General features: G+C 36.5%; 1 protein-coding gene across 3 annotated transcripts in view; it reads right to left on the reverse strand.

Moving 5' to 3' along the window:
• CADM2 (cell adhesion molecule 2) overlaps window positions 1–21,616 on the reverse strand; it is a 1,095,912-nt gene that overhangs the window by 162,873 nt on the left and 911,423 nt on the right. For all 3 annotated transcript variants that reach the window (XM_058437644.1, XM_032150399.2, XM_032150397.2), the window contains 2 exons: window positions 11,511–11,663; window positions 8,629–8,766 (listed from right to left, as the gene is read on the reverse strand). In XM_058437644.1, coding sequence (XP_058293627.1) covers window positions 8,629–8,766; window positions 11,511–11,663 — 291 coding nt within the window. The remainder of the gene's footprint in view (window positions 1–8,628; window positions 8,767–11,510; window positions 11,664–21,616) is intronic.

Raw genomic sequence — 21,616 nt, forward strand, 5'->3', positions numbered from 1 at the left:
ACAAGGCTAGTCCCTTCTGCCTATGAGCCTGTAAAATCAAATGTAGTTAGTTACTTCTTAGATAAAATGGGGGTATAGTTATTTGGTAAATACACCTGTTCCAAATGGGAGAAATTGGCCAAAATGAAGGATCTACAGGCCCTGTGCATTGTCACAATCTGGCAGGGCAGCCAAATCTTAAAGCTCTGAAATGATCTCCTTTGACTCTATGTCTCACATCCAGGTTGCACTGATGCAAGAGGTGGGCTCCCACGTCCAGGTCACACTGATGCAAGAAGTGGGCTCCCATGGCCTTAGGCAACTGCACCCCCATGGCTATGTAGGGTACAGCCCCTCTCCCAGCTGCATTCGTAGCAGGCGTGAGTGTCTGCAGCTATTCCAGGTGCAGGCTTCAAGCTGTCAGTGGATCTACCATTCTCAAGTCTGGAGGACAGTGGCTCTCTTCTCACAGCTCCACTAGGCAGTGCCTCAGTCGGGACTCTCTGTGGGGGTTATGACCCCAATTTTCCTTCCTCATTGCCCTAGCAGAAGTTCTCCATGAGGGCCCTGCCCCTGCAGCAAACTTCTGCTTTGACATCCAGGCATTTCCATACATCCTCTGAAATCTAGGCAGAGGTTCCAGAATCTCAATTCTTGACTTTTTGCACCCATAAGCTCAACATCGCATGTAAGCCACTAAGGCTTGGGACTTGCACCCTCTGAAGCAGCATCCTGAGCTGTATGTTGGCCCCTTTTAGCCACAGCTAGAGCTGAAGCAGCTGGGGTGCAAGGCAACATGTCCAGAGGCTGCACACAACAGAAGTCCCTGGACCTGGCCCAGGAAACCATATTTCCCTTCTAGGCCTCTGGGCCTGTAATGGGAGGGGCTGCCCTGAAGGTCTTTGACATGCCCTGGAGACATTTTCCTCATTGTCTTGGTGATCAACATTTGGCTGCTAATTACTTATGCAAATTTTTGCAGCCCACTTGAATTTCTCCCCAGAAAATGAAGTTTTCTTTTTTTTTTTATGATACTTTAAGTTTTAGGGTACATGTGCACAACGTGCAGGTTTGTTACATATGTATACATGTGCCATGTTGGTGTGCTGCACCCATTAACTCATCATTTACATTAGGTATATCTCCTAATGCTATCCCTCCCTGCTTCCTCTACCCCACAACAGGCCCTGGTGTGTGATGTTCTCCTTCCTGTGTCCAAGTGTTCTCACTGTTCAGTTCCCACCTATGAGTGAGAACATGCAGGGTTTGGTTTTTTTGTCCTTGCAATAGTTTGCTGAGAATGATGGTTTCCAGCTTCATCCATGTCCCTACAAAGGACATGAACTCATCATTTTTTATGGCTGCATAGTATTCCATGGTGTATATGTGCCACATTTTCTTAATCCAGTCTATCTTTGTTGGACATTTGGCTTGGTTCCAATTCTTTGCTATTGTGAATAGTGCCGCAATAAACATACGTGTGCATGTGTCTTTATAGCAGCATGATTTATAATCCTTTGGGTATATACCCAGTAATGGGATTGCCATGTCAAATAGCATCTCTAGTTCTAGATCCCTGAGGAATGGCCACACTGACTTCCACAATGGGTTGAACTAGTTTACAGTCCCACCAACAGTGTAAAAGTTCCTATTTCTCCACATCCTCTCCAGCACCTGTTGTTTCCTGACTTTTTAATGATGGCCATTCTAACTGGTGTGAGATGGTATCTCATTGTGGTTTTGATTTGCATTTCTCTGATGGCCAGTGATGATGAGCATTTTTTCATGTGTCTTCCGGCTGCATAAATGTCTTCTTTTGAGAAATGCCTGTTCATATCCTTCGCCAACTTGTGAGGGGGTTGTTTGTTTTTTTCTTGTAAATTTGTTTGAGTTCATTGTAGATTCTGGTTATTAGCCCTTTGTCAGATGAGTAGATTGCAAAAATTTTCTTCCATTCTGTAGGTTGCCTGTTCACTCTGATGGTAGTTTCTTTTGCTGTGCAGAAGCTCTTTAGTTTAATTAGATTCCATTTGTCAATTCTGGCTTTTGTTGCCATTGCTTTTGGTGTTTTAGACATGAAGTCCTTGCCCATGCCTATGTCCTGAATGGTAATGCCTAGGTTTTCTTCTAGGGTTTTTATGGTTTTAGGTCTAACATTTGAGTCTTTAATCCATCTTGAATTAATTTTTGTATAAGGTGTAAGGAAGGGATCCAGTTTCAGCTTTCTACATATGGCTAGCCAGTTTTCCTAGCACTATTTATTAAATAGGGAATTGTTTCCCCAGAAAATGGGGTTTTCTTTTCTACTGCATCAGCAGGCTGCAAATTTCCCCTACTTTTATGCTCTGCTTTCTCTTTAATGTTTTACCACTCAAAAATTTCTTCTGCCATATACTCTAAATTATCTCTCTCAAGTTCAATTGTTCCACAGATCTCTATGGCAGTGGCAAAATGCCACCAATCTCTTTGCATGGCAAGGATGACCTTTACTCTCGTTCCCAACAAGTTTCTCATCTCCCTCTGAGACCACCTGAGGCTGAACTTTGTTGTCCATATCACTATTAGCATTTTGATCAAAGCCATTCAAGAAGTCTCTAGGAAGTGCCAAAGTTTCCCACATCTTCCTGCTTTCTGAGCCCTCCAAATCTCTAGGCAAGTCTAAACTTTCCCACATTTTCCTGTCTTCTTCTGAGACCTCCAAACTGTCCCTATCTTTCTGCCTGTTACCCAGTTTCAGAGTCACCTCCACATTTTTGGGTAACTTTACAGCAGTGTCTCATTAGTGTATTAGTCTGTCTCACACTGCTAATACAGACATACCTGAGATGAGTAATTTATAAAGAAAAAGAGGGTTAATGGACTCACAATTCCACATGGCTGGGGAGGCCTCACTATCATGGAGGAAGGTGAAGGAAGAGCAAAGGCACATCTTACATGGTGGCAGACAAGAGAGCGCATGCAGGGGAACTGCCTTTATAAAACCATCAGATCTCATGAGACTTATTCACTATCATGGGAACAGCCTGGGAAAAACACACCCCCATGATTCAATTACCTCCCACCAGGTCCTTCCCACGACATACGGGGATTGTGAGTGAGGAATCAAGGTATGGGTAAGCCGTGTTCTCTGCTCAGTGTCACTTGGCTAAATAAAGATGTTAGCTGGGGCTATAGTTTCAGTCTGAGTTAGGGTCCTCTTTAAGCTCTCTGATTGTTAGTAAATTAATTTCCTTGAGACTATACGTCTGATGTCCCTATGTTCTCACTAGCTATCACCTGGGACTGCTTTCAGCTCCTATAGATCACCCACAGTTCTTTGCCACATGGCATCCGTAAACAATTCACAGCATAGCTATTTGTTTTCTTCTAGGCCAGGAAAATAATGTCTCTCTGACTCTACCCCTTCTTAAAGACCTCGCCTAATTATATGAGGCCCATCCTTTCCCTTTGATGAAATCAAAAGGGGCCCACAGTGATAACTGCAAAACCCATTTTGTAATATAAGGTATCATATTCGAGGCAATCATATCATATCATATTCACAATTATCTCCTGCACGCTAGGGGAAGGGCTTATACAAGGGTGTGGATAATTAAGAGTTATCATAGAATGCTGCCTAATGCATTAATGTAAAAGCTAGTTAGGTAGAAAAGATCTCTAAGTTTTGTAATAGTAAATCCTCAAACTGCACAGAACTAAACTTATACATGGAATGATAAGTTTAATGTAAATGTAAGCTCTCAGGGAGCTGACAGACTTAGGAAGGCAATGCACATCTTTTCTCACACTAAGTAGCAGATATTCACTTTCTTGCTATGCAGAAGATTAAAGGCTGCAGTGAAACTACCTGTGGTTTTGGATGCAGCTCTGCCCAGAGGCACCAAAGGGATTTCTGAGTAAAACTCACACAGAGGGGATAAAAAACAGAGTTGGATGAAATTATGATTGTTTCATTTTACTTTTGAAAGCTCATTAAAAAAAGTCTCACTGTTGCCTATAGAATAAATTTCAAACCCTTAATCTGGAATAAAAGCTCTTTCATGACATAACTGAACCCTGCCTCTCTGTTTACTTCTCATGCCTATACCACACATAAAGTTTCATAGTTATTTCAATCACATGCAGTTACTCTGCATAGATATATGAAATTCATTTCTTCAAAGTGTCCTACCACCTACTTTTGTCTCAAACACATATGATGAATTCCACTCCTTTGTGAAAGAAAATAGGAATCTCAGGATCCCAAAATCACTGCGCCAAAGGGAAAGTTAAGCTTGGGATCTCAATAATGAAGAAAAAAAAAAAAAAAAGCCTTTCACTAACTGATAGCTACAATTTCACAAACCTATGTCATAGCCTTATAATAATAGAAGGCCATGTATCTCCCCAAATGATCTCTCTCCAAAATTACTGACAAGGAAATTCCTTCTGGGTCCGATAATCTATCAGAATACATGCCTTCCCTATAAACTAGCCCTAAAACAGAGTTCTGTACATTCTAACCATGACAATGCAAATTACCAGCTTTTCTTCACAGGTATGAAACGAAGAAAGACTAGAGATAATCCCTCTGCCTATCCAAGACCAGTGCATAATTGACTCCTTCCTTCACTTCATCTGTTCACATGGTTATCTTATGTAAAATGTAGATTGACTGAGTGAGAGACAAGTGCATAATTTATTTTCCCCTACTCTCTCATGTAAAATATAGATGAACTGAGAGCTAATCAAACCCTCACATGAATGTAACCACTTGCCTCATTGTCTACCCTTCCCCCAAACCCCTTTTTTCCCTTCTTATTCCCCTCCTGCTTGCTCTTTCCCCTTTAAATATTGAAGTCCTCCAAACCCTTTCTGGAAAAGGCACAGACCAGAGATGTTTCTGTGATTTGTGTTATTTTCTTGGGCACGTCCTCAACCTTGGGAAAATAAACCTCAAGACCAACTGAGACTTGCCTCTGTCACTGTTTGGTTTATACATTGTTTAAGACACATTTACTCCATAAACAGATCTTTACTGAGTGCCTGCTTCCATCAATGAACTGTTGTTAACCTCTCCCACCAAATAGAGCTGATATCTGCTACTTCTGCACAAAACTGTAGCCAGTTCATACCTGTGCTTGTTACATCTTATGTTTTTATGTCTCTTTCTCAACTGTGAAAGCCTGGGAGGAATATTTTTGTTTTATTTGTTTATATTTCTAGGACTAATTCAGGAATTGGTACAACTCATCATGATTTCCTGAAAATAAAAATTACAGTGATAATGATAATAATATCTAAAATGTATTCAGTGATTCCTTGTACTCTGAAAACACTTCATTCATATCATTTTATACAGAATTCTTGCAAAAGCACTTTGAGGCAACCATTATTATCCTTATTTAGCAAAGGAGAAAAAGAAAGCTCAGAGACAGAGGCAGGACTTCTGTATAGTTTACTGATAATCCTCATTTTATATTCTTCATACCAACGTGATCCTGAAACAGGAGCGTCAACATCATTCACACATTTAACACAATGGTAAACACGCACAATTTCAGGCTCCCCCGTGGGCCTGCTCCACCAGAAAATCTTGGATCAAGGCCTGATAATCTGCGATTCAGCAAGCCCTGTACTTGATGATGCCCTGTGCTTAATGGCTACAGCTTCGGAACCACTGTTCTATAATCAAGTATGGACATATTCTGGCCAAGAAAATGTGATAAACTGGCACTTTCAAGTGACTTTTACCCAGAAACTTGGATATAAAATTAATATGTTAGGTAGTAATAGAGAAAAGATAAAGATTTGTATAAATGTTTCTATTTTTAGGAAAATATTCTCCATAACATGTTTGATAACCCCAAAGACATCTTAAACGGCTGCAGGTCAAGTTTCTTGGTTTCTCATTTCCATCTTCACTAATGCACCATAGAATACTGTGAAATTGAGAGGCATTTTAACAATTTCTTATTGAATTGAATTTAATTGAATTTGATTAGCCTGTCTTTTCCGTTTGCCTTATTTTATGCTAGGGAATGTGTTTTTAAAACGTGTCAAGTGATATTATACTAAAAACAGTTAGATGGTAATAAGAAGTCAAACTTTTATCCCTGAAAAGACAAAATAGTGCCAGATAATGTGGATTACTCCTTTAAATAAGGAGGATTTGCTAACGCAGAAGAGTGAAATTTTGCTTAGCATATCCAGAAACAGCGACTATAGTGAATATTCACTTTGTGCTGTAGTCTTTACCTAACTGTATTCACATATACACTTACAAAAATAAAATATATACCACTCAGAAAGGTCACCATCTGGTTAGGTAGACAAATAATGTAAACATGCTAAAGAATTATATGATTAGATAGATAGATACATAGATACATAGACAGATAGATAGATGCAAGTGTAGAGATGAATGCTCTGTAAATGGCAGTGCATTGAAGAGCATAGAAAAAATGGGATATTCATAAGTTTTCAATACAGCATAGAACCATATTCTGATTCTGTACCTGTTTCTGTCTTCATTGTTGTTCTGATCTTGATTCACATGATTTTAAACTATGTTGTTTGCAAGAATAAACTTTTCATATTTCTTCATATGAGTAAAAATCTTTCCCCTCCTGCTCAATGTATGATTAAATCTGTTTGGCATTTAAAACAGAGGCCAATTTTGTCAAAAATTCACTTCCTTTATAAATGTCTGAGTATATCATGGGTTTGTCATGCAGCTACAATGTGAAAAACAATCAATCAATATGAATGAGGTACTTAATATGTGAAAGTGTATGACCTCCTTGAGGATACAAGGGAGGTAAATCCTTGGAACAAAAATAAAATAATAAGAAAGTGAGAAGTGAGTAAACAACTAATTAATTAACTAATTGTGTCAGAATTTAGGAAGAAAAAACATGTAGGTAATAAAGTAATTCATCGAAAGATTGTATCTAAGAAGTGCATTTTAGTGTAAGCCAAGACCTTCACACAAAAGGAAATATGTGATGTGTTAAGAGTTCACTGCCTGGAGAATTCTTACAGGATACAGGAAGCAGATTTTAAATTTATTCTAAAGTTTAGGGCTTTCCATTAGAAATGCTTAAGCAGAAAAGTGCCTGGATCAGATTCTTGTTGTAGTAAGGTAACTCTGGAAGCAGTGTGGAACATCCATTAAAGAGAGATCTAACCAAGTCCAGGAATGTCCAGACTAACATATCCTAGAGGCAGAATTAGAATGGATGTTACTGAGCCTTGACAGAATTCAAGAATCAGGCTACACAGTAACCTGAAATTTAATTTAGCATAATAAGATGTCTAACTTGTGTCTTGGGACTTGTATTTCTCAAAATGTAATGCAATAATGTATATTTATAAGAAATACTAAGGCAAGAGTAGTTATCAGGGTAAAATTATGGATAAGGGCCTTTTTCGGGAAAAATATGCAGAGAAAGAGTAATTAAAACAGGAAATTGATAAAAATAATTGTATGGATTATAATCACAATTTCTCAGTAATACAGGCAATCTTATTTGCTAAGCCTGCATGCCCATTACAAACATTTAATTAGTGTGATATAAGGTATCACAATTATAGGTTAAAATATTCAGAACGTCTGAGCACGGTGGCTCACACCTGCAATCCTTGCACTTTAGGAGGCTGAGGCAGGAAGGTCACTTTAGCCCAGAAGTTCGAGACCAGCCTAGGCAACATAGCATGATCTCTAAAAAAAATAAAACAAGTTAGCCAAGCATGGTCATGCACGCCTGTATTCCCAACTACTCAGGAGGCTGAGGCGGGAAAATCACTGGAGCCTAGGAGTGCGAGGTACAGTGAGGTATGATCGTACCACTGCATTCCAGCCTGGGTGAGACAGCAAGACCCTATCTCTTAAAAATAAATAGATAAATAACATTTTAAAATAAGCAGAATGGTTTGCATAAACCTGTTTCATAGAAGATAATGTTGAAAATAATACATATTACATAGGAAATATGTTTTAATAATCATCATAAACAATTCTTATACTTAAATACCAAGCCATCTCCCTTATAAACTTATTCCCCTCCTAAAGAATGTATGTTTGAGTGTGTGTGTGTGTGTGTGTGTGTGTGTGTGTGATAGAGAGAGAGAGTTTAAATTTACATGTATAAAGAATTTAAAGTATGCACTTTTACTTAGACAAGTACACATTTTTGCCTTTGGTGAGAATTAACAGGAATCAAATTTATTGATGTTTAACTAGTTTTATTCTCAGAACACTATAATTCCCAAAACTAAGTTGAAGAAATAATTTATACAGTTTCTCTGTCTTTAACCTAAATATTATATATGAGTTCTGAAATAATATATCTAATATGTAATATTGAGAAGTATGAATCTATATGTTTCTTCATATATTAACTTAATTATTCCCTCAACTTTTCAATAAGGCATATATTATTTTTAAACCTATTTTACAGAAGAGGAAAATGAGGCACACAGGGATCACACTTACATATTAATATATCTTGTAAAATTACCTTACTTAAGAATGGGTAAATCTTGTTCAAATGATGCATAATCTGTAAGAGACACTATGGTTTGAAAAATAATGTAAAATGCATTTTTCTCAACATGACATACTGTTTTCAGCACATTAATTTTGATTTTCATTTTTCTATTCTTTACCTTTAATCTCTTTGTCATTTTTGAACCATCTTATATCAGCTGCAGGTTTACTACCAGATGTTTTGCAAGTCAGCTGCATCAAGTCACCCTCCATAACTGGTGATGAGAATCCACTAATCTGAGGCTTTTCAGGAACACCTGAAATTTAAGCAAATGATGAAGTGAGCATCAATCTTCAGGGTTGATTTGTTATTATGTCTATTACTTTCATACATGAAACTGAACTGGATGGTTAACTGACAAGAAGTTCAATCAAGATTAACAAACTACTATGTAATAAACTGCTTCATATGTGTGTGTGTATACATACATAGGTGTATATGCCTATATGCATACACATAAATGTATATACATATGCATAAACATAAATGTAAATACGCATCCATACACATATATATGTGTACAGATATAAACATATATATAGTATCAAAAAAGTATGTAAGATGCATATAGCTCAAAGTAATTTTTAAAATTAAATTGTAATTTTTTTTTTTTTTTTTGAGACAGGGTCTTGCTCTGTCGCCCAGGCTGGAGTGGACTGGCTCGATCTCCGCTCACTGCAACCTTCGCCTCCCAAGTTCAAGTGATTCTCCCAAGTAGCTGGGATTACAGGTGTGCACCACCATGCCCGACTAATTTTTGTATTTTGTTTTTTTTTTGAGATAGAGTCTTGCTCTGACCCCAGGCTGGAGTGCAGTGGTGCAATCTCTGTTCACTGCAACCTCCACCTCCCAGGTTCAAGCAATTCTCCTGCCTCAGCCTCCCGAGTAGCTGGGATTACAGGTGGGTGCCACCACGCCCAGCTAATTTTTGTACATTTAGTAGATACGGGGGTTTCTCCATGTTGGCCAGGCTGGTCTCGAACTCCTGACCTCGTGATCTGCCCACTTCAGCTTCCCAAAGTGCTGGGATTATAGGCATGAGCCACTGTGCCTGGCCTAATTTTTGTATTTTTTAGTAGAGATGGGGTTTCATCATGTTGGCCAGGCTGGTCTCAAACTCCTGACCTCAAGTGATCCACCTACCTCGGCCTCCCAAAGTGCTGGGATTACAGGCATGAGCCACCATGCCTGGCCTCAACTGTAAAATTTTACCTGTCAAAATACTCTTGTAAATCTTAAAAATAATCATTTAATGTATTTTACAATTACTAGTGTAGAGATTTTAAAAGGTATATTGCATTAAAGAAAAAAACTCACAAAACATATTTCTTTATCCCTTACCAAATTATGATTTAACTTTAGCTTCTTTCTTGCCTGATATCATAGTTCTTAAAGCTTAAAAAGAATATTATCATCTCTGTATTTTGCGGCCAGGCACGGTGGCTCATCCCTGTAATCCCAACACTTTGGGAGGCCGAGGTCAAGTTATCGAGACCATCCTGGCCAACATGGTGAAACCCCGTCTCTACTAAAAATACAAAAAGAAAAAAAAAATTAGCCGGGTGTGGTGGCAGGCACCTGTAATCCCAGCTACTCAGGAGGCTGAGGCAGGAGAATCGCTTGAACGTGGGAGACAGAGGTTGCAGTGAGCTGAGATGGCACCACTGCACTCCAGCCAGGCTGCAGAGTGAGACTCCGTTTCAAAAAAAAAAAAAAAAGAAGAATGTTGGAAAGCACCAATATGAGAAGTAGAAATTAAACAACAGGAACAACAAAGATACATGAAAAATTAACACTACTCCTCTTAACATTTTTTGTCTTCACCTACATACTACCTGCTTTCTTTTTAAAAAATCTATTCCACATCACCATTTAATAAAGTGAATTCATCAGTCATCTATTCTTTGGATTTCAAATTGGCTCTCTACAGAAGAATACATTAACCTTATGCAGTTGTTATCCTGAAATACTCCATTTTAGTGGGTATATTTTCTCTTTAATGGCAAACTTGTGAAGATTTTTATAAAATAGTCCCAGAGCGACTTGCAGAGAAATATGTTTTATATCCTATGCACAAAACCAATTCACTAGCTGGATTAACTTTAATATTCCCACCCAAAAGAACAGCATGTGTTAGTCCTTTTAAATGCAACATTGTGCCTTTTTCTATCTAAAGAGGGAAGCAAGCTTGGGGGAAAAAAATCAATCTTTAAATTCCTCTGACTTGTTCAGCATGCAGGTGTGTTTCAATGAACTGCAGCAATTTCAGCTGATTGGGGCACTGACGTCTGTGGAATCACAGAGAGCTAGGAGCTGCAACTTTATTTCCTCAGAATCTCTATGAATGTATTGCTTTTCTTGTGTCACTTTCACCTTTGGGAAAATGGCCCAATATTTAGAGAATAAAAGCACAAAGAAACTACAAGCTGCATGCTCAAGCGACATTAGGTACTTCATTTAGGAATCTAGAAAATATAATTTTAAAAGGAGAGAAGACACATGGAAATATCAGGGTCATTTAAATGCACTAAATACACAAGCAGGTCATATTTGAGAGCCACAAGTTAGCAAGAAAGGCCCGTATTAGGTGACTTACATGATCAAATAAAGGAGCACAGTATAGAACACAAGTTGAACTCACTATGCTCATTACTGTGCCATGTTGTAAAAGGATCAGAATATATACAACATATAGACTATTTGATAAAAAAGAAATTAGCTGAAATCAAGAGAACCGGTGTCTATTGCTGGCTAAGAAACAAAATAGCTATGTGCCTTCTAGCAGTCGTATACATCTTTGAATCTATCTTTGTCCCTTTATAAAATGCAGAAAGTGACTAAATGATTTTAAAACGCCTGTGTTAAAATGTAGCAGAGAAAGGATTAAACCATATCTATTTATGTAATCTTCAAAATATATTTTTGTATTGAATTATGTTGCTGTAGCAATATATATCATTCTGGTTTTGTGATTACATGGTGTTAGTCCCTTGCACTTACCCAGAACGGTGAGATAGGCCTTGGAGGTTTTGACAGGCATTGTAAATAAAGAACAGGTGTACTGTCCTTCATCAGAGAGAGACACATCACTGACACTAATACTCAATTCATGCCAGGAGGCGCGAACCAGCTCGATCCTATTGTCCCTTAAAGCTGGAAAGAGAAAATATTGAAAATGTAAATAAGGACATCAGAAACAGTCAGCATTTTTAGACTATATATTTTCAACACAATACAATAAATGTTTTCTTTGGCCATACATTGAAATCTTATTTCTTGGAACAGTTTAAAAGGAAGTTTAAATATATTGAAATATTTTATCATATTTTTAAAAATCAAAGTATAATTAGGTGCTCCTTAATGTTTTCAGAAATAACTTTTTAATTAAATGATTACATCTAATACAATACTTCAGATGAGGTAGATACTGATGTTGATAAACATAACTTTCCTCTGCAAATCTTTCATAGAATGCCAGTGCCAAGAAAAGCTATAAACAAAATGGGTTCACTTCTATGGACAGATAAATTTGGTAAACTGTGACTGCTGCAGGCCTTCCAAGGCAACAACAAAAATATTGGCATATTACAAGCTCTCTGCAGTAGAGGCATTTGAACTATTTCAACTTGAGCTGATATTGAGCAGAAAGGCACCTGTAAACTATCTGACTTTTAAATTTGCTCTAATTGGTTGGTGCCACTGCTGTACTGTATGTTAATACAGTCTTTGGTCTGAATCACCTTTTCTATCACAAGACACTCATTTTCACAGAAGATACTTTAGCATCTTGCTGAATTATGCTTCACTTGACTCATTTTGGGGGAAAAAGAAAAGCATTAAAAAGTTTATCATTATGTGCTCTACTAAGTAGAGCTGTAGAATCAGGAATTAAGCAAGCAGCAACTAAAAGAGTACTCTAAAAGGTAGAAAGAGTGAGGAGGACTGGTTAAAGACACCAGCACCCAAGGAAAAGCCCAGTAGCTTCTCAAATAACAGTAAAAGACGATCCAGACCCAGCTTCTCCCAACCACAAACCAGAAACAGAAGGTAGTCTAGGTAGACTCATTTTTATTGCTGATCAAATGAGAATCCATCCAACAATATCAGGAGAGACTGGGTTACCTGCAAGGAGAGTGAAGTACGAGCCTTACTAACGGCAAACAGCCAGAGAAAGTGACCTCTTTTTCCAGGATGCCTAAGACTTCCCCTCTCCATCTAGAGGTACTGAGCAGATAAGCAGCTCTAGTAGTGTGTGTGGAGGGTGAGGCGGGAGGGTATATGCGGGGGGTGGGGATGTCTCTACAACAAGTACAGAGCCTTGGAAGTCATCCTCTTTTCATTAGCTAGAGCAAGGGTCCCCAATCCCTAGGCCATGGGCCAGTCCCAGTTTGCAATCTGTTAGGAACTGGGTCACATAGCAGGAGGTGAGCCATGAGCCAGCCAACATTACTGCCTGAGCAGGGGCACTTCACATAGGAGAGTGAACCCTATTGTGAACTCTGGATATGAGGCATCTAGGCCGTGTGCTCCTTATGAGAATCTAACTAATGCCTGATGATTTGAGGTCAAACAATTTCATCCCAAAACCATCCCCCACACACACCGCCTACCATCCATGGAAAAATTGTCTTCCACAAAACTGGTTCCTGGTGCCAAAAAGGTTGGGGACCGCTGAGCTAGAGCATTTTTTACCTCACCTAGACCACTACAGCTTAGCCTGGGGAATCTCCTCTTCTCCCTTCGGTGGACCAGAAGAGATCAGTGTGGCCCCCAGTAGAATTAGACAAATCAACCTGTCCAAATAGCAGCACAAAGTCCCTAAAAATTAAATTCTCATTAGAACCACAGCCCATAATTGAAAGTTAGGACTATCATGTTATACCTAAACAGGGCAACTCCTTCTTAGAATAAATTTAATTAGCATCCAGAGTCTCTTAACATAATCAAAATGTTCACCATATAATAAAAAAAACTTACTAGTCATACTAAACACCAGGAAAATCATAACTGAATGAGAAAAAATAACAGATGCCTATACTGAGATGAATCAAATATTGAAATTTTTGACAAAAATTTTTAAGCAACCATTATAAAAATACTTTAATAAGCAGTTACTAATTATCTTGACACAAATGAAAAAAAACAGAAAACCTTAGCATGAAAAATGTTATTAAAAATGGACGTTATAGAAATACAAATACAAAAGCCAATATAAAAACTAATTGGATTTGCTCTGTAGTACAGTGAAAATGACAGAGGATAGAATCAGTTAATTTAAAGGCAGAGAAATAGAATTCACCCAATCTGAATATCTGAGAGAAAATAGAAGAATAAAAAGAAAAGATAGCAAAGAACACAGCCCCAGGGACCTGTGAGACAATAATGAAATATCCATCAGTGGTATCATTACAGTCCCAGAAGGAAAGAAGAACGAGAGTGAGACTAAAAGAGTACTCAAAGAAGTAATGGTTGAAAACATTCCAAATTTGGCAAAAGTCAGGAAGATAGAGAATCAATCAAGAAGCTGAGTGAAACCCAAGTAGGAAAAACCCAAATAACTCTATGTCGAGATACATCAAGAGGAAACTTCGAAAAGCTAGCATTGCTGCCTGAGCTCCACCTCCTGTCAGATGAGTGGGGGCATTTCTCACAGGAGAGTGAACTTTACTGTGAAAGCTAGACGAAAACTAAATAAACAAACTTCTTGAAAGGAGCCCAAGGGAATAGCTTATTACCTGTAAGAGAATACAAATTCAAATGACAATGCATTTCCCATTTCAAGTCATGGAGGCCAGAGGAAGTGGTGCATTTTTCAGCTTCTGAGAAAGAACTGTCAACTATGATTTCTTAACCAGTAAAACTATCCTTTAGGAATCAGGAAATAAATATGTTCTTAGAAGAAAGAGAAACAGATAATTTGCCTCTAGCAGGACTGTCTTAAAGAAAAAATAAAGTTTTTCCAAACATAAAAGAATTAGTAATGAGGAAATCTTGAAGCATCAAGAACGAACGAAAAAATAACAAAATATGAGAAAATACAATAGACTACACTTCTCCTGAGTTTTTTCAAATATAAGATTATTAAAACAAAAAGTATAACTTTGATAATGTCCACCATATATAGAAGGAATACTTAAGACAAGAAAAAAAGTGGATAGGGTAAATATACCTAGTGGAAGTAAGGTTTCCATACTTGAAGTGGTAAAATGTTGCTACTAGTAGACTGTGTCAATTACATCTGTTAATTGCAGTACCCACAGCAACCACTAAGAAAGGCACACAAAGAATACACTCAAAAACTCTATAAATAAAGATGGAATCCATTTATACGATGTTCTGAGATAACAAATTTATGGAGGTAGAGAACAGAGTTTGGTTGCCAAGGACTAGGGATGGCAGGGGCGATGGAGAGTAGAGGGACATGGGTGTGGCTCTATGAGGAAGAAGGGATCCTTGTGGTTCTGAACTGTTTTGTCTCTTGATTATAGTGCTGGATACACGAACCTACACGTGTAACAACATTATCTAGAACTAAACATACAAATACGCACACACTTACACATATGCACACAAAAATAAATACATGTAAAACTGATGAAAGCCAAGTAAGACTATTAAACTGTTTCGGTGTCAATTTCCTCGTTGTGATGTTGTTTCATAGCTTTACAGCTGTTTGTTGGGTGAAAGGTACATAAGAGCTCTCTGTATTATTTCTTACGACTACCTATAAATCCACAAAAAATTTGACTAAAAAATTTTAATGCACATTTGATGGAGTAGGGGGAACAGTTAGGATATCAAAACTTAAAATTCAGTGTACACATTTACTACACAAGAGGGTAATCTCAAATGTCATACATTTTAAAATTACCTGCACCTTCCCTATATGCTTTGTGAGAGGAGCAGATAATTATAAAATATATAACCTTTGGGAAAATTCTAAATCATTGTGATTCTAAATATCTTTAAAAAATCATCCTCCCACACACTCAAATAATAAATACCTAAATGATTGTATCCCCTTTGCTGTCATTCTTTGTGAACTCTGATTGCTTAGGAAGATATATACTTGCAAATATTTTTAGAATTGATTTATATTGAATGTGAAAAATAAAGCAGGTCTGTGCTTGTGACTGTATTCGGATACAGCACACTTTAAAAAAAATGTCTATTTCATACTCTATCTCCTACATGCCATGATATAGATGCCTTGTTTCGCTGCCAGAGGAAAATAGTAGGGCACAAATTTGTTATTATCACAATAGGAACTCATGCTATATCAACCCCTTTTCAAAACAATGATTTATTCACATAAATATTTATCTTATATAAATATATGTATTTATATATAATTTTAAAATTTTGTTACTATGTGTACATAAATACTAAATATATATGTATATTATACATACTCATATATTTTGTTCACACATTTTTTAAGAGGTCACCAAAAGGAAAAATCTCAAATTCCTGCCATGATACTGTATGGATAGAACATGTTACCTACCTCCTATGTTCAATTTCATTTCCCTTAACACAGGTTCCACTGACACAGGCAGAGCTTACAATTCTCAGTGAATCCGGACAAAAGGAATTTAACTCTATTTTAGCCAGACTGTATTTTGGAACCTATATAACATCACTAAAGTTAAACTGAATTGCTCACTACATACGAATATAAGACTTTCATACTTAAACCATTTTCATGGAATAAGGCTAAAGGTACTGATTTGAAATCAAAAGACTTGGCTGTAGACACTTGCATGAAGTCAGTTTCTGGTGATAATAATTTCTGATTCCTTCCATCTTTGGATTATGATGAGAACTGAATGATATCATGGAGAATGTAAAGTGACTTAAAATACATCTACAATGACATTTTAAAATTATTTGGGGTTTGGAATCCTGAGGATAAATTCGATATTTTCATGTCTGAAATATTTCAACCAATTCAACTTATCAAATCATATAATACTTTCAGTTGTTTCTATGATTATTACCAGACTTGACTAATTAAAAACTAGGCTCTGAAAAGTAGAACACATGAAGTTTTATGTAAGCTTCATTATAGTTTAATCATATTAACTTGAGCAAGTTACTTAAATACATCTCAGTCCTCTATGATGTAAAACTCCTATGCTACATCACAGTGAAAGTATAGAGAACGTGGTTTAGAATTTTAGAACTGAAATACATGAATATATATTTAAAAATGGACAACACATTCTTAAGGACCAAGAAACTGCCAAAATTACCACATGGATTATTTATTGTGTACATTTTCTTAATAGTTTATTGGCTAAGCAATAGAGCTGCCTAACAATATTTTCCATGAACTGAATATTTTAAGTAAATCCTACATCCACACTGTTAATCTTTTCAAGTTCACAAACACTTATGATGTCATCTACAGTTCACTTTAAAACAGCATTTCAAGTATGAAAGAATAAGGAAAAAACCTTTAACAGTCCAAAGAGGAATATACTATAACTCAATGGGTTCCCTGTGAGCGGGAACCTTGTTTCACTATTTCAGCACCCTGAGCTATAGCTATCTACACAGTAGGCATTCAGTGAGTAGCTATTGAATTGAAACTGAGAGCTAAACTCTGTCTATATGTGATAAGAACAGAGTGAAAAAGAGCTGAACTAGGAAGTCCTCTTCAATATCTCTCCACAGGATCCCCCACGGGTAAGAAGCCACAAAAAAAAAAAAAAAAAAAGCAGAGGAAAAAAATGTTCCATTTAGACACTGTTGAATATAAAAGAGCTCGCAACATCACGCTACACAAATTTTTTAAGTAAGTGACAGTTCACTGGAAAATGATCTGAACTATTGAATGAGTGAACTTTGAAAATATTTTCATTTTACCTCACGGTTTCCCAAAACACAAAAGGCCGTAGTTAATCAGAGACCATTCATATCATGTAACTTTTCTATGTAGCAGGTCTCAAATATACAGTGAACCTAAATAAAGAATTGTAATATTGTCAGTGGAAATGAATTCAATGTTTTTAAAAATGTTTCCCTTTGAGGACACAAAATATAAATCATTACCTGAATGTCCTTTTCAATAATAAATTAAAAACTCAAACATTTTATTTAAAAATATTTTAAAACATTAAACTAGGAATGAATAAAGAATAAAAGAAATGAGCATGTGTAATAAAAGAAAAAAAGGATATTATTCACATATCACAGAGCTATTAAAAATAAGCGAATGGGTTAAGTAGGCCACTTTGAGGTCATGCCCTAACAGCCATTAGTTGCCTGCCACCCACCGGTGGGGTAATTTAACAGTTCAAAGCTCGAAATTCTGGAAGATTTCATCTTAGCTGCGTATAACACTCTACTATATGACCAATGAGTAAAACTCTATTAAATAGTACTTAACTCTGGATAAAATGATTTTTCCAATACACCGTTGGTTTTAAATGGTTCAACAATCATACAAATGTGTATTTTGGATTCATGCTGAATAAAATAAAAATGCCTAAGACAATTAATTGGAGGATTTCAGACACATTTTATGCCCACTTCTAACAAAAGATACCAGCATATTAAGTAAGTTGTATGTTAATTAGTTTTAGACCAAATTAACTTAGTAAGAATAGCACTGTTGAATTTACGTAGCATGATTTATTCAAGAACCTGCTAGCAATTTGTGAATACTTACATTCACAGTTTTCTTTCCTTAAGTGTTATATTTATAAAGGTGATCACATACTCCCTGCTGGAAACTTTAAAAGGTATCTTTAAACTGATTTCTAGTGAGTAATAATTCATGTCACATTTTAGAATGGTTAAATCATGACTAAAAGTCATATTCCATTGTGAGTCACTTTAAGAGAACATTAAAATGCAACATTTCTTACATTTTTTTCTAGTTTACCCATTGGACATGAAACTTTCCCAAACTGGGATTATGATACACCTTTTTGGGCTTTTTTCAAGGCCTCACACATGTCATGGTACATATCGATACCCATTAGTAATTTATTAGATTAAATTGAATATGTGGATTATCAATCTTCAGCATATAATATTCTATAATTGTATTAACGTTTTAGAAAATTCCACGTATTAAGTGAATTTTTTTTTTTTTTTTTGATACAGAGTCTCGCTCTGTCGCCCAGGCTGGAGTGCAGTGGCGCAATCTCGGCTCACTGCAAGCTCCACCTCCCGGGTTCAAGCCATTCTCCTGCCTCAGCCTCCCAGGTAGCTGGGACTACAGGCGCCCACCACCACGCCCGGCTAATTTTTTGTATTTTTAGTAGAGACGGGGTTTCACCGTGTTAGCCAGGATGGTCTCGATCTCCTGACCTCGTGATCCGCCCGCCTCGGCCTCCCAAAGTGCTGGGATTACAGGCGTGAGCCACCACGCCCGGCCTTAAGTGAATATTTTATACTGTGTGATTTTTATCATTATAATTCATTATATTTTATAGACAAGTACTAAAGGAAAACCTACATCAGGATGATAGGAATCACTTCAAGTATCACTTGGCTACATAGTTCTCAATGTATAACATTGCACTCATGAGACATTAGCCAAGACAAACGTTGCACACATTTGAAAGTTTTTAAAATGTATTTAATCTCCAACCAGTAAGTTTCATTTCCTAACTTAAATTCCATGTCACTGATGTGACAGGATTTCAACAACCACAGGGTGTCAGCCTTCATTTTCCTTAACCTCAGTGCATGTGGTCTCCACCCAAGTATCCCACTTAGTTCCTATAGGAAGTTTAGATGTGTCAGTACAATAAGCCAAGTTCTACCTATGGGAAGATGTACTTAAGAACTCTACCCATAAGGCCTTTGATCCAGTATCGAATTTTATTTTGCTGTTGCCTGAGAGTAGACTACTTCCTCTGTGTCTAACTTTGTCCTTTAAGGTTACCCACACAAACACTGCTACTTCCAGACTTCTGCAACAGTCTTGCTCTCTGCACATTGTCCACCTAGACCTGTGCTAATTGCTGACTCTGTTTTACTCCTGTTGTTTTCTCCGAAGCTGGTCACTAACAGGACTGACTCATGCAATCTGCCAGCCCTGTTTTTTCAGTTGAAATCTCTACTTCCCCCAAGGATCAGAATCAGGACAAGAATTTGAAGCTTCAGTGAGGACAACTTTGTTTTTTACATACTAGAATAATTTTTCTACTAATTAGATCTGTACCCTAATAAATCAGAAAGGAAAACTAAGTCAAATAAACTATAATAAAGCTTACAAAAAGGGTCAGAAGTCTAAGACTTAACACTTGTCAGATGTTATACTTTGTATCTTGAGCTGTATGATGAAAATACGCCACTAGATATTGCAAAAGAGTCAAGATGAAGAAAATCTACCCACTCTTATTCTTATTATCAAAATATTTTATTTGTCGGAGCTCCATACAATCTTATTGGATATATTAAAATCAGTATGTGTCATTTGTAATAGTTCAAATTGCCAGGAAAAAAAAAAATAAGATTTGTGTTACAGACAGAATAAAATATCAAACAAGTGAATCCTTTTCTGTTTTGTTCTTTGACAGTCATACAACATAAAACAATCTAAATCAGTCTTCTGGAAAATTGGTAAAGACAACCATTGCTCCAGAGTTCCTATTTGGTATTTCAAGTTTCAGCCTGGAGTGAATTTCTACTGAAACTATAGTAAATGGAGTTTTAAAATAGAAATGCCAACAGAACCTACGCAATACATCTGGAAACTGTGTTACTATTTGAAGAAAGTTTTTCAGTAATAGAATTTCAGTTTTTTACACCCTAGTATTTCTATGTTTAGTATGGTAGTTTTATGAGAGAAGACTGTTAACAGATAGTCATCAAAATTGATTAACTACAGAATTCTAATACACATTTTCAAGAGACTTATAGAGACAAAATATTTCCTCTCCATCCCCTACAAATAAAAGTTTGTGAATATTTTGTTTCCTTCTTCAAAACACAATATTTCCCTAGGTGTTTGTCACATTACAGTTTTTATTTTTCTTGAGAAAATATATTTTGGTATTTGATAGCATTCACAATTTGATACCACTCACTACTGGCCTGGATCCATAGAACAAGAAAATGATGTAGTATTTGAACCATACAATTTTTGTAAGCCCTCATTCTTTTTAACAACTACAATATATTGGTCTCCTCACAGACATATGAAATTCATTTTTTATATCTAACTATAAAACCACCACCATATGTAGCCATGTGGTGTAACTCTCATGTAGCATTTATATCAAAGAGACAAGAAGATTATATGTCATGCTATTATGGAAATGCATACACAAAGGTAGATTGGGAATCAAAAACATCTGCCTTCCTTAGATAGAGAAACCAGTCCTTGGTATTTATAATCTGTCTTGTAATTTTACAGGATCCCATATTCTGTGAAAGCCTTCAATTGGTGTTTACAACACAGAAAGGGAAAATGACTCCAGACTACATTGTGTACAATTCTAATAATCCCTAAGTTGTACCTGCTACAGCCTGAAATTTGGATTAAATTTTTCACAGTTCTGTTTTCATTAAGGCAATAACATAACTATTTAATGAAATAAACAACTTCTTAGAGTACGCAAACTGAAAATCCAGGCATGTGTTGTACAATTAAGAAACTGTTCTTTTTTATATTTTTTAAGTATAGGCATAACCATAAAAATATTAAAATAATATAAATTTTATTAATAATAGTCCATAATTTTCTATGAAATGAGTTTAATATTTTTCATTGCCAATATATTTTTGCTACGGAAAGTTTGACCACTTGATCTTGCTTCCTTCCCTCAGTTTCCCCACTTCTTACTAATTTTTCCCTTTTGGGGATGTAGGAGGTGTGTGCAAATTTGTCACAAATAAAATGTTATCTTTAAAAAATTAGCAAATTACTGATTATAATGAATATTGTTCCTAATAGCTCACATACATCAAAAAATCAATGAGAAAGTGATGAGTAATAAAAATTTTAAAAATTATCATTTACTATGTACAATTTGAAGAATGACATCCTACTTTTTATATTTAATTTTATTTTATTTTTTTGAGACGAGTTTCACTCACTCTGTCACCCAGGCTGGAGTGCAGTGGCACAATCTCAGCTCACT

The sequence above is a fragment of the Hylobates moloch genome, unplaced genomic scaffold, assembly GCF_009828535.3.
Source record: "Hylobates moloch isolate HMO894 unplaced genomic scaffold, HMol_V3 SCAFFOLD_4, whole genome shotgun sequence".
In the NCBI taxonomy this organism is placed as follows: Eukaryota; Metazoa; Chordata; class Mammalia; order Primates; family Hylobatidae; genus Hylobates; species Hylobates moloch.